The sequence below is a fragment of the Protobothrops mucrosquamatus genome, unplaced genomic scaffold, assembly GCF_001527695.2.
Source record: "Protobothrops mucrosquamatus isolate PMUCROS unplaced genomic scaffold, P.Mucros_1.0 scaffold110, whole genome shotgun sequence".
Taxonomy (NCBI): Eukaryota; Metazoa; Chordata; class Lepidosauria; order Squamata; family Viperidae; genus Protobothrops; species Protobothrops mucrosquamatus.
In genome coordinates, this window is record NW_015386482.1 from 1,127,328 (window position 1) to 1,142,135 (window position 14,808).

General features: G+C 39.5%; 1 protein-coding gene across 1 annotated transcript in view; it reads left to right on the forward strand.

Moving 5' to 3' along the window:
* Positions 1-4,292: 4,292 nt before the first annotated feature.
* SH3PXD2A (SH3 and PX domains 2A) overlaps positions 4,293-14,808 on the forward strand; it is a 243,262-nt gene continuing 232,746 nt past the window's right edge. Inside the window, exon 1 of the mRNA XM_015812791.2 lies at positions 4,293-4,841. Coding sequence (XP_015668277.2) covers positions 4,770-4,841 — 72 coding nt within the window. The 5' untranslated portion in view covers positions 4,293-4,769. The remainder of the gene's footprint in view (positions 4,842-14,808) is intronic.

Below are 14,808 nucleotides of genomic sequence, written 5' to 3' on the forward strand. Positions count from 1 at the left end.
CTGTCTGTTGTGGTCTCTCAGTTCTGGCTTTGTATGCATTTGTGCAGCCACAATTAGCCTCTCTGTCCCTTTCTTCAACTTTCCCTGCCCTTAGCTTTATTATTATCAGCTTTGCCTGCTATTTTTTGAAATGTACTGGCGATATAATGCTTTGTCTTCCCATGTCTCATTTGTGTTCTTAATTTGGTGTTTCAGTGAATCTTCTTCAGTCTTTCAGATATTCTTCCAATGCCCTTTTTTCTTCTTCAGTTATCTGATGTACTTGCAACATTCCATGCTGACCTATTTTCCTTGCTAAGGAACATTGCTGCATGGATGAAGTGCATGATTCATTGTCATTATTTTTCTGGTCTTCCTATCCAAGGCTTTTAGTTCAGTTAACACCAGTCCATTATTCCAGCTGTCTATCTAGTCACTGGAATTGCCCAGATATTAATTACCTTGATGGTATTTCCTCCCCAGTCTGGACTTTAAGATCTTATTCCATCTCTTGATGTATTCACCTCTAACCTTTTCCTTGACTTCGGTGTGCTTGATGCTACTAGCTTGAAGACTGACCAGATATTTGTAATAATCGTGTTCATCCAGACTCTTGATGTTATTTGCATAGGGTATCTTGATTCCTTCAAGCTACCTGAAGATACTTGAAGATATTTTTCCTGTTTGATGGCATGTTTGTCCAGTCCAAACTTTATTGTAATGTATTGGTTGTATATATGGACAGTGTTAAGCAATGATTCCATGCCCAATGGTGTTTTTCCATGCAGCTTCAGATTGTCCATATGAAGGAGATGGGATAGCATAGCAGATATTCTTGATGTTTGATAGCCATGGCTTGACCTGTTCAGTATTGTGACAGAAGAGTCAATGTAATGACAAACAGTAGTGGTGATAGTGAGTCTTGGAAGATTCCTCTCTCCTTTTTTTTATCACCATTGACCAGCAACCATGTCTTTGTGCCATCGATCTTTGCACAAAGCTTCTGATGTTTCTACTGACTCCTGTTATTTCTAGCACTTGATTATCCTATCCAGGGAGTTGAATGTCTTCTTGTAATCAATCCATTCAAGTTGGTCTTTCTTTTCTTACTATTTCCAGAATCATCTTTCAATTAGGAGTTGATCTTTTGTTCCTCTGCTGTTTGGGGTAGTTGCCTTTCTGGACAGATGGAAAGAGTTTGTTTTGAACTAGATGCTTTTGGACTATATCAGCACTACACCAATTAGCAATTTGAAAGTTGTTGGTAAGCAGGTAATTAATCTGTAGTTGCCTGATATTGCTCTTTTTGCTGCATCTTTCATTATTAGGTAGGTTTTTCCAGATGTTAGCCACTCTTCAATTCCACCTCCTTACAGTATATTGTTAAACTGCTTGGGAATAGTGAGCATAGAACCGGGCAAATGTTTCAACCAAAATGCATACAGTTCTTTACCTGGTGCTGATCAATTCTTGATTTTCCTTGTTCTTTTCTCCACCATTTCTGCTGTTACGACAAGTTCTTTCATTCATTACTATTAAATTTATTTGCCACCCATCTCACTGTTCAAGGTGACTCTGAATGTAATAAAATATACAAATATCCAGACAATTCTAAATATACAAACAGTTTAGAATAAAAAAATTAAAAAATAATGGGTTTGGAGCAGAGAAGTGGGAGTAAATGCCATGGATTGTACATACGAAGCAAATACAAATAGCCTTATACCATTCGTTTAATGATGATTTGGCTTTATGAAGGTGCTGGAAAAAGTGACTTAACAACCTGTCCTCAAAGTTACATCCATCATATACACAGCCTGGCCTCATGATCACAATTTGTGTGCTTGGTAACTGGCTCACATTTGTGACAGTTGCCTCATCCTGCAGTCACATTATCATGATGTGCAACTTTCCCGGCTGGTTTCCAACAAGCAAAGTCAATGAGAGAAATAGGATTCACTTAACCATGTGATTCACTTAATGACTTTGGTGTTTCACTTAACAACTGCAATAAAAATGATCATAAAATTGGGTTTGGTCATGTGATAACTCACTTAATTAGGGCATCATTCAGTGACTGAAATTCCAGTTCCAATTGTTATAAGCTGAGCGCCACCTATATTTCTGAGTTATGAATGTGGATATGTTGAATAGCAGTAGCAAAGCATGATCTGTCTTTTAATATTCCTGATGTAACAAAACTATTACTGAGCTAATGCTAGTAAATCAGAGACTCCAAGTAATGCACAACTTATTTAATAGCACCTACCTACTAGGAAAAAAGCAGCTTCTGATTGGACTATTTGATGGGAGCATGAAGAAAGATCTTGATGTCTGCTTCAGGCACTGGAATTCCCTCTTTTCTTGTCTTTCAGCCAGTAAGCAAAGGCTTGTTTATTCCTGTTTTTGGCATTTAAACCTATTGTAAAAATGGATTTAACTGGTGAAGGAATAAACTGTGGAGATTCTTTGTAATATAATTGTACTGAATGTTTAATTCATCTAGATATGTGAAGCATCTATATCCCATTCTTCAGCCCATAAATCCCAGTGAAAAGTTTACAAGTCAGTGGAAAGAAAAAGAAAAAAACCCAAACAGTTCCCGCCCCACAGGATAAAAAAAAAAATACAACATGAAAGAAAAAAAAAGAATGGGAAGGGCAGAAAAGCACAAGCTCAGGCATCTAAGCTCCTCCTATAAGCCATAAAATTATGGTTGCATGCAACTTAAGGAGAGGACAAGCTTAACAGAGAACAGTTGATGAAAGGGATTTGCCTCCCATCTCATTTTCAGATAAAAGAGTTGCCAGTTGAACTAAGCCCTTTTCATTGCCTATTTTAGTAAATTTGGCCTATGCTGCAGTCTACTGAGCAGGTTTACTCAGGGCTGGAAAGTCATTGGCCCATCAGAAATTGCTTAACTTCAACTCCCTCCAGCCCCAGCTAATTTATGGGATGTTGGGCATTTTAGTTCAGTAATATCTGCAGGGCCACAAATTCCCCATCCCACCCAAATAAATGGCTTATGGTCATTGGAAAATAGCATCCACCCACTAGCTTGAATTCTCTCATGTCATGGGCAAATCTGGATATGTATTTGGAAAATTATTTCTATAGCCGCCCATCTCAGCAAAAAACTCTGCTTTCTGCTTCATGGAACCATTTGCATCCACAGCAGGAGCAGAAGCCTCTGTCATCAAAAATACACGTAACTATATTTTGAAATCTCTTAAGTAACATCTAGCCTTGCTCATTGTCTAGAGCAGATCACCACCGGAGACTTTTAAATTCGGAGCCCTAGGTGGACAACCTACGTGCATCTCGCTGCATTTAGGATACAGGATTTGGTAAATTCATTAAATTTAGTTCAGAGAGAAGGGAAGATGTTTTCGAGGGGAACTGGCTGGAATCGATTCCGGCCAACGCCACTATTACTCTTAGGTGCCCCTTTAGTCCAATCCCCTGGTTGACAACTGAGACTTCTTGACTTCTTCTTGTGCACTTTGGAGAGCGCCGAATAGGGAAAAAAAAAACGAGCATCCGACGCGGGTTTCTTTTAAATTGCATAAAGCGAGAATCTCTCTCCTTTTCCCGCTGCACAGCAGCCGTCTCACTTTTTCTCTTGTCGCCAGGCAGCTTGAGGGAAGGACGGGGTGGGGAGAGAAGAAGCGAACGCCTGAAACGCCCGCTTCTTTCCCCTTTCCTCCTCCTGCCTATGCCAAGCCTTTGCCGGCCGACCACTCGCTCGAAGTGGCCGCCGCCCATCTCGGCGTCCCTCGGGCTTTGGGCACGGAGAGGTGATCGCCCCCTCCCCGTTCCGCTCTCCGGCCGGTGGGTGGGGGTAGGCAGCGCCGTCCTCCCCTCCTCCTCCTCCGCCGGCAATCAGCCGGCCCTCCTGCTCAGCCACCCCCTCCCCCAGCCCCTCGCCTGCTCGGCTCGCCGCAAAGGGAATCCGGAGACGAGCTGGGGAAGGGAGCCGCGGACACGCTCGCATCCCCATCCAAACCAGTCCCGCCGTATCTTCTGCAGGCCTGCCCGTTTCCTCCCTTTCCGCCTCCCCCTCCCCCAAGCCGGCTGCAGGAGCAGTCGCGGCAGCCGCTGTCAGACAAGGCGCTGAGGCCGGAGATAACTGCACCACGGCAACTCACTCCGGTGTAGGGCGGGAGGGGGCAAGAGGAGGGGCAAGAGGTAGGTAGGCAGGCAGGCAGGCAGGCAGGCAGAGAGAACGAACAAGAGGGGCGGGCGCACACAGACACAGAACACACACACACACACACACACAGAGAGAGAGACAAACAGCACGCGAGATCTATGTGAGGGGTGTGCAGAACTTGATCCTTTCCCAGAGCTGAACTCCTCCCCGCCGCCCGTCCGCTCCAATGCGGTGGGGACGAGAAGAGTTCCTTTCCACCAGGATGAAATATTGGAAGTAACTGAAGATAATTCAGATTTTCCCGCATAGGAGGAAGAAGAGTTTGAAGCGCGCGTGTGTGTGTGCCTGCGCTTGCGGGACGCGCTGGCGTAGGGCCATATTTTGCTCGTTTCCCGCGTGTTTTTTTTTTTTAAAAAAAGGGAAATAAGTATTCGGTAGGCCCTTCGGGAAAGCTAAGTTGGAGGTCTGTCCCTTTTGTACAGGCAAGGGAAAGAAAGCTGGGCTAAGGGGAGAGGAGGCTCTGTTTTCCTAGGAAATCCTCCTTGAGTGCTGAGGAGCCAAAGAATAAGCGCAGTCATCATAATACAAGGATACATCTGGACTGTGTTTGCGTTTCCTGGTTTTCCTGGGGACGAAGATGCTGTCCTACACTGTACTGGATGCTAATGTGGTGGACGTGGAAAAAAGGCGAAATCCTTCCAAGCACTATGTGAGTATAGGATGAATAATGCTTGCAGTGAGGCCTTGGTGCCTACTAGTACAAAACGCTGCTGGGTCCTGACAATGGAAAAAAGCCTTTTACTGATTTGGCTATTATTACTACAGTGAGCCAGATAGAATTTGAGAAGGGAGGCAGGTGGGAGAGGGTTCACTTGGTACTGTATGTGTTCCTCCCCCTTTGAAAAATTGCCTTAGCAGTACCTTTGGTATGGCAAAGAGGACAGCAAAGGGGCTTTTTTTGGCAGTTGTCATGAATAGTCATCATTCTGGAATATGGTTCATGTGATGAGAGAACCTGAGAACTGGACATCAGAAACTTATGGAAAAGGTGGGGTAAAGCCTCTCCAATGGGATCGGGAAAGCATGCCAAATGGGTATAGGTGTAAAATGAGACCCCTTGTGGTGTCATTTAAAATCAGAATTGGAAGCTGTATGAAATCCTTTGCTACAATATTTCAGCTGAGGATGCTAGGAACTGGCATGACTGGTTGGTATAGGACACGTTGCTCAACCTTGGCAATTTTAAGATGTGTGGGCATTCCCAAAATTCCCCAGGCAGTATGCTGGCTGGGATGTTTTTGGAGTTGAAGTCCACACATTTTAAAGTTGCCAAGGTTGAGAAACACTGATACAGGAATTGCCACAACATTACTTTGCACCCCTGACTCTTATTATTGGCAGGGCCACCATCAATCAAAATTAATTGCTGTTCCTATAGAACCACGTGGCACTTTTATACCAATTTATTTCACCCAACTTCATAGCTGTAACCTCATTGTGCATTTAGTAAAATGCCCTTAGGTTCTCTTTGTTCATTATTTGTGAAACACTTTTTGTAACTCTGTTCTTCTGGAATTCAATGTAAGTTTGCTTGGACACTTACTTCAGCCTCACAAATCAATCAAAAAGGCATGTTGTCTGATAATTTTCTGTAATTTTCCAAAGTGAGTATCCTAGTTTTTCTGTCACCCTGTAGTGACTAAATGACATTGCTGGACTTTTTAATGGAGATCTAAGCAATGATGATTCATGAACTTAAATTTACTTTAGCTGAGCCAGTTTGAGCAGTAAGCAGTGGAGTGCAAGCCAGGACATGTGCATGGTACTGCTAGGGTGAAGCTCACTTATATTGCAAAGTGTGGCTGTTCTCTTGGATTTTCAACTGCTGGTGTTGAGGACACTTTGTTGAAATGTAAGACCATGAAATAAATAATGATTTCAGATTAAATGAAGAGCCATTCACTAATTTACGTGGTGAACTAGCCAGATCCTTCCTGCAAACTCATAAGCTGTGCATGAAAACAGTTCTCCCTTCTCTTACTCTCCCCCTCAAGCCCTGTAATTCATTAACATGTTGCCCAATGTATGGAGGTTTTATTTGGTAGTCATAAATAATAAATAGCCATTAACTGACCATATGTTTATATTTTTCATTTCCATTTAAATTATACATGCATAATGGGCGTCAAAAAGCCATACTCCCCCATCCAAAAAGTTTTGGGTTTTACCAGAATCCCTTAAAAAGCTGCTTAATTATAATTGATACGTGAGAGAAATGCATGGGAGAAATCCCATGAAGAATGGATATTTCATAATAAAATAAAAATGAATTAAATTACATCAAATCTAAGTTTTGTCCAGGGCATCCCTACTTTTTCTCTTCCATGCCACTTAATTTTTGTTAAACCATTAAAATCAATAATATCATTTGTACAGATGTTACCCCGGTAATAGAAATAATCACATGTGCTGCATATATAAAGCAAAATGCAACTCAGCCACAAAAGTGAATGATAGAAATCAAAAGACTATTGTATTCCGCAAGAAAAGTATTTCAAGTATTTCAATTCTTTTATAGATTGGGTGGAGAGGCTGCTGTCTAACATAGCATTGGAACTGTAACTTCCAGAATCTGCGTGGTTGTAGATGGTGCTGATCAAAGCATTCTAAATATTGTAGGCTCAATATATTGGCTGGGATAGAACAAATCAGGCCAGATAAGGGGTAACATTAGCATTTTATGGGCTGCAAATTAAGTTTTAAATAACATGCATAAGATTTCATAAGAAGGATACTCAGATTAGCCTTGCAAATTGTATTAGATAAACAAGTTATGTTATTAATTTAGCCATCATCAATGACTGTTTTACCATTTGCCATTGTATAAGCATGACTCCACTTTGAGCATGTCTGTCCCACTTATCTGTCTTTCCAATTCCTTGCTAATCTGCAGTGTTCCTGCACTGACCTGCAGATTACAATGTTTCATACAGCTGATGAAGATGATAGTAGTAAAGCTTATGCCATAATCCATAACAACAACAAACATTTACCATGATCTTTAGCCAGAAAACATTACATAAAAACAAACTTAGAATTATAGATATGAGTTAAAAGAAAGCATAAAATACAGGAAAACAAGACGACCATAATGTTGATGTAATACAAATACAGTAACAGTGGTGATAACCAAGATTAGCAATAATCTTTAGTGTACGCAGATCACAGAGAACAAATAGAAGCACAGAATTGGGCAACCTGGGGGAAGACATGTCAGAGTCCTAATTGGTTAAAAGAAGCAACAAATAAGCATTGTTTTTCTGACAGGTTATACCAGTGATGGCGAACCTTTTAGAGACCGAGTACCCAAACTGCAACCCAAAACCCACTTATGTATGGTTGGGTGCCGGGTGGGCGTGGCCCATTGGGTGGGCGTGGCTGCTGTGGTAACGGCAGACTGGGTGGGACTAAAAAGTTCAATCAATTCCAACTTCGTGAGATCTTTTTTTTCCCGTGAGAAGTTGAAATTGACTGATTGATTGAACCTTTTTTTTTTGCACATGGCGGCAGAGGCCTAAAGCGAAAAGCTTTTATAAAACCCAGCTGAAGGCCTAGGACTGGGGTAACAGCGCGCGTGCCCACAGAGAGGGCTCTGCATGCTACCTGTGGCACGCGTGCCATAGGTTCGCCACCACGGGGTTATACCTTTAATAGAGGATAGGTGAATTATCCAAGGTGCCCTATAAAGAAATCAAGAGAAGAGAATGTGGCTCAGGGATTTCATGGAGCTGTCCCATAGCTGCTCTAGAGGGATGTTTTTAAAATGACCCCAAAAGACGGCAGTGCCAGCACATCCAGTCTGGCCTAGGTGAAAGTTAAACAAATCTTGATGAAATTTCAGAGTTAGAATGGAAAACATAGGATGATGGCACATGCCCATTTGAAAAAAAAAAATCCATGGACTGTGGGGTTGATACTAGGCTTACCCTGGTTTGGAAATCAATATTACAGATACACTGCTTAAGATAATGGGTTGAAATTTAAGGTGCTCAAGGCCTTTTGTTGGTTTTTCTGCAACAGACTAGTATGGCTATTCCTCTGCAAACTAGATTTATTCTGAATCATAGACAGTATATAATTCTTTATACTTGATTGGATAGTCGCCACAGTACTTCAAATCAGGTCACATCTGGAAAGATCTCAAGTTGCAGTGAGAATTAATCTTAAGCAATGGCACTAAATATTAAATATTACAATGGCCATTTCTGTTGCATGTGTTATGGCTGCATGTGGCTGAGTAACTTAATTTTGCTTTGTATATTTAAAGTTTTTTTAAAAAAGTATTGTGCTTTGAAAGTTGAGATCCTTGTGTCTTTAGCCGGTATTTTACCTTTGTAAAGTAAACAAGCATCTCTGTCATTAAGAAGACACAAGTAAATTAAATACATATGTTTCTTTCAATTTCATTGCAATCTCTTTGTTAGATTTCTCAGTTTAATGCTGGTAGTTTCAAGGGATGATTGAATACAAACCTATAACCATTTTTGTATATTTTCTTATGTAAAAAGTTGAAAAAAATCCATTCTGTGGTAATGATGTTATCTTGATTTTATGGATATGCAGATAATTAGACTTCTGATTATAGAAATGACATCAAACAGTAGAAATCTTAGAACTTGCTAAGCTGAGATATATTTCTACATAAAATGATTAATGCTATAATTTAATTAGAACTTCAGATTCTGTTTTTTCCATTCAAAATGCCCAGAGGATGTTCTTTGATTTCTCAAACTTCTACCATATTGCTTGATATGTCAGATTGATTTTGGCAGACTGGGTTCATTACAGATGCTCTTAAAATATATACAAAATGTTCAAAATTCATATATGGACCAAATGCACATGGATGCATGCCTTTTCTTCATTTCTCTGCATTAATGCTGGTTTAGTGAATCCAGCTGCTGTTATAATGTTTGCTTCAGGCTTTTTCATGTGCTTTGTTTGGTCTTTTTGAGTATCTCTGTTCCAGTGTGGAAATCTTTTTGTTATTTTTGTTAGTTTTGGGGGTGGGAACCATACCTCTTCTATGGCATTCCTATTCAAGGTGAATGCTGCACAAAGGTCACTTTAAATATATATTGCTCTTTTTTATCTCCTACTTTATCTTTAGATATTAGGGAGCATACAGGGAACAACATGCTTAAATATTTGTGAATGTGAATCACGAAGACCCACCTAAAATCTTATCATGTACCAGGAAATGTAGATGTCATCATACTTAAGAAAGTCTACATATATGTAATTTCATTGGTAGATGTTTATCTTGTGCCTCTCTTTTACTTGCCTGAATTCAGATTTCATCCAAAGATTTGTGTAAAGAGTTCCATTTATTGAATGCTCTTACACAAGGAGAACTTTTACTAGGGCAGTGAGGTACTTCAGATTTGATTCCTAGAAGATGCTCTGGGGATGGGAATGTAGCATCTTCAAGAAGTAGCTGCACCTTTTCCTAGAATATACATGAATTACAAGCACCACACAACCTATCTTGTAATACCTATAATTACCATACCTAGTTAAATCTGCTAATAATACTAATACTAATACTAATACTAATACTAATACTAATAATAATAATAATAATAATAATAATAATAATAAAAAAAAAGTTGGAAGGGAGGTCATCTAGTCCAACCCCCTGCTCAGGCAGGAAACCCTATACCATTTCAGACAAATGGCTGTCCAGTCTCTTCTTAAAAACTTCCAGTGTTGGAGCATTCACCACTTCTGGAGGCAAGTTGTTCCACTGGTTAATTGTTCTAACTGTCAGGAAGTTTCTCCTTAGTTCTAGGTTGCTTCTCTCCTTGATTAGTTTCCCTCCATTGCTTCTTGTCCTGCCTTCAGGCGCCTTGGAAAATAGCTTGACTCCCTCTTCTTTGTGGCAGCCCCTGAGATATTGGAACACTGCTATCATGTCACCCCCTCATCCTTCTCTTCATTAAACTAGACATACCCAATTCCAGTAACCGTTCCTTATATGTTTTAGCCTCCAGCTCTCTAATCATCTTTGTTGCTCTTCTCTGTACTCTTTCTAGAGTCTCAACATTTTTTTACATCGTGGTGACCAAAACTGGATGCAATATTCCAAGTGTGGCCTTACCAAGGCATTGTAAAGTGGTATTAATACTTCACGTGATCTTGATTCTATCCCTATGTTAATGCAGCCCAGCACTGTGTTGGCCTTTTTGGCAGCTGCAGCACACTGCTGGCTCATATTTAAGTGATTGTCCACTAGGACTCCGAGGTCCCTCTCACAGTTACTACTATTGAGCAAGGTACCCCCTATACTATACCTGTACATTTGGTTTTTCTTGCCTAAATGTAGAACCTTACTTTTTTCACCATTGAATTTCATTTTGTTAGATAGCACCCAGTGTTCAAGTCTGTCCAGATCCTCCTGTATCCTAAGCCTGTCTTCTGGAGTGTAGGCTATTCCTGCCAGCTTGGTGTCGTCTGCAAATGTGATGATTTCCCCATCTATCCCCTCGTCCAAATCGTTGATGAAGATATTGAAGAGCACTGGGCCCAGAACAGAGCCTTGGGGCACCCCACTACACACTTCCCTCCATGTAAATGCAGTTCCATTGAGGACCACACGCTGAGTACGGCCGGTCAGCCAGCTACGGATCCATCTGGTGGTGATGCTGTCTAACCCACATTTTTCTATCCTGTAGTTCATTACAAACAACATGATGGGTAGTACAAAAACTGACAAAAGTTAGCCTTACCAGAGTCAGCCCCACTTCTACAAACGGAAGGGGCCCTTTTCCAAATAGAGAAATATGTTCAGTTTCAGTCATTGATGGCACAAAATAAAAAGCACATTTTTGAAAATAGTGGCTGAAAGGTGAATGGCTTATAGAACTGCAATGTCCATGGGATCTTCATGGACTTTCAAAATGTGTATGTTTCTGTAGAGACTTTTGTTTATTCAAGCATTTTATTGGGCTGGGAATAAATTTGCTTAAACACACTTTAAGTATACGAAACCAATTTGAAGGAAGAAGTGAAGGATGGAGGCTATATGCAAAAAGATTGTTCAATAAAAAAACAATATGGATCCTAAGCTGAAATGCTTACTCAGGTGGTATGTTTCTATGGATCAAGCATAGGGAAATGTATTTTTACCCTTTAGAAAACCAATGTGGAATAAAGGGATTTCTTTCTGTACTTGTTTATTTCTACATATTAAATATATTCTTAGACTATGATACAGTATTCCATCTTTCTGTTAAAGAATTTTTGGTTTATTTCCTTTCCCTAACACATAATATATACATGTGAGTACGGTAGTTCATTTTCTACAAGAATTCTAATCTGTATCCCTTTCGTATGGAAAGCGTGTTAAATTTAGGAACATTGATTGCATTAGCAAATGATTTTCTTTAAAAAAAATCTGGCATGTCTTAAAAGAGTTTATTTATTTACTAAGTTACTCAGCTTTGCTTTCTGAAAGTAATATTTTCTTTTTTCTTTCAGACTAACTTTCTAATAGAACTGATAGGGGAAGATTGTGTAACAAAATTCCTAGAATCTAGGATTCTTCAATGCTATTTGCAATCTAAAAATTACATTTTCTATAGGTAATTGTGAAATACAGCTCAATAATGATCCTTGGTACTTGACTGTATCAGTTGTCTTTGGTGGAAACAGCTGCTCTTAGACAGCATATAGGCTGTTTTTTGGTGAATAGCCATATTTATGTTGCTTCCTCTTCACAACCATGTGTCCATGAGAAAGGAAACTGCTCATACTTAGCAAAACAGGATTGGGTTCTGGAAAGCAGTTTGCAATATTGTGCTAATATAAACGTCATCAAGTGCTTTGATGTGTCTGAGCTGAGCTACCAACTTGGTTTCACCCTCAGGTACTGAAGGTAATTTGTCTTTGTAAATACAGGAGGCTGGCTCATAGTTTGTGGTTTGGTTTTGTCTGACACAGTCATTTGTTAGCAACTATTGTTCCTCCAAATAGGCATAGGGCTTTTCTTTTTTATTCTCTTGTAGATTGTTTCTGTGTGAAACACATTGATCAGACTTAGCATCTTTTGCCTGTGTTCTTACTGTTGAAGCATAGCCCTCAAAATCCCCTATATAGAGGATGGACAGAAGTTTATTTAAAATAAAAAAAGGGGGGAGGATATAGTGTATTGTTTAATTGGTTAAGACTGCCTCATAGTCTGGCTAAGGCTTAGAAGGGCCTAATGCTGGGAAAGATTGAGGGCAATAGAAGAAGGGGACGACAGAGAATGAGGTGGTTGGATGGAGTCACTGAAGCAGTAGGCGTGAGCTTAAATGGACTCCAGAAGATGGTAGAGGACAGGAAGGCCTGAAGGAATGTTGTCCATGGGGTTGTGATGGGTAGGACACGACTTTGCAATTAACAACAACAAAGCCACTGAAAGAAAGAGATCAATGCCATCTCGTTTCAGTTTTATACCATAACTGTAAACTGCATGTTTTTATGTTCTATATGTAAGGAATTTTCTCTTTAGAAGCTTTATGTGTGTTTGTATTCCCATATATACAAAAATTATTTTTACAGACGTGAAATACATACAGTATATTAGATGTAAGTACTGCTTCACCAAAGTGGGGGTAATTGTAATCTAATGTGGAAGGAAATAGGTGAAATGAAACATATTCAAATCTAAATCTAGATCTAAATTTTAGATCTAAATTTAAAAATCTTATTTTTCCCATATATTAATGTTGCAAAATGGAATGAGTGCTATAACTCCTAAACAGGTTAAGCTTACAATACAGGTAGTCTTCAACTTATGGCCACAGTTGGGACTGGAATTTCCATCACCGAGGTAAGGCAATCATTAAGTGAGTCACGTCTCATTTTATAACTTTTTTTGCCACAGTCTTTAAGCAAATCACTGAGGTCATTAAATGAATTGTGGTTTTTAAGCAAATCTGTCTTTTGCCATTGACCTTGCTTGTCAAAAGCTGGGTGGGAAGGTAGCAAATGGTGATCATGTGACTCTGACACTTCAACAGTGGTAAATATATGCCAGTAGCCAAGCGCTGAGTTCTGATCGTGTGGCTGCAGGGACACTGCAATGATTGAACATGGGATTGTCATTTTTTTCAATACTGTCATAATTTTGAATGGTTGTTAAAAGAATGGCCGTAAGTTGAGGACTTCTGTAATTGTAGTTAATCCTAAGTAGATATAGAGAAAAGTGAAAACAAGGAAAACTACTGTTGTCATGTGAGGAGTATGCAATCATTATAGAAATTATGACAAAGTTGTAGTTGTTATAGATCAAGAACCACTGAGTATTGATGAAAATAGAAATCTACAGAAAAGATATAAATCACTAATTTACATATTTAGATTCTTAGTTACTGTAATCTGCCCAGAGTTAGTTACCCTGTGGTAAGATGGGCAGTCAATAAATTTTATAAACAAACAAACAAATACTTGACTGGTTGAAAGCTAATTGACCAAAATTCCAAGTACATACTATGAAAGAAAAATATGGAAAGCAATGTAAAACGCATATGCAAACAGGGTGTTGTGAGGTGCTTGCTTAGTATTTTTTAATTATAAATCACTCTAAGAATGGGGGACATTATAGACAAACAGACAAATGATACCCACTGATCCCACAAGCAAAAAGATTCAACATTAGGTCATTTCCTTTATCAATTTATGTCCTGCCTTGCTGGTTCAGACTTGTTCTCTTGTTAAAATACAATTCATACATGGTTGAATCTAGGTATAAGAGCCAATTCAAAAGGCTAAGCTCTCCTTTCAGTAATGTTTTACCCAGTGGTTTTTTTGTTAAAAAAAAAAAGGTGCCAGAACTCACACATGTCATACAACCCGCCTTGCCTACCCTACAAGGTTCCATCCATATAAGGTGCCGGAACTCCGTTCTGGGTGTTCTATGACAAAAAAAGCCCCGGTTTTACCTATAGCTGAAGAATCTAGAAGTTCATACCACAGACACAAGGACTCAATCACTGTATAATAAAAGACTGGAGTAGGCACTTTATAATCCAATGATTCTGGAGTTCTTTCTGTCTTCAGCTGTAGACCACAAAGCCTGCAATAGCCTCTACTTTTAACAAGCTTTGTACAGCTTTGAGTTTGCCTTTGCAGATGTTTCTGTTCTTTAGAACTTAACAGGATTTCAGTCCCATCAATTAAAATGGTTGTAGCATCTCCTTCAAGCTAGGAACCAATTGAGCTTCAAAGTTTTTCAGACATCCTGATTCAGTTATTCTGTTTACATGAGATGCTGAAGTGAGATGGGAGTGAATCAGGCAAACATTCTAATTTGGTGATCCAGCTAGTTAGCCCTAACAAAGTTACTTGGAGCCCTAAACAGCTCTAAGTTTATTTGGCACTAAACAAAATCAGTCAATCATGTTAATTAACTCTTTTCCTATTCACAGCAAATATAAAGTCCTAGAGGCACCTCAGACTATGATCTCTCACTCAAGATACTGTCTCTCTGTAATCATTTTGGTTTTCACACACTCTCCTGCAGCCACATAAGAAAGAGAATTGGCATTGAGTACAGAAACTAATCAAGCTAAATCTGATGAACATAATATTCTACAATTTATATAATATGACTATTATCAACTGTTTTTTTT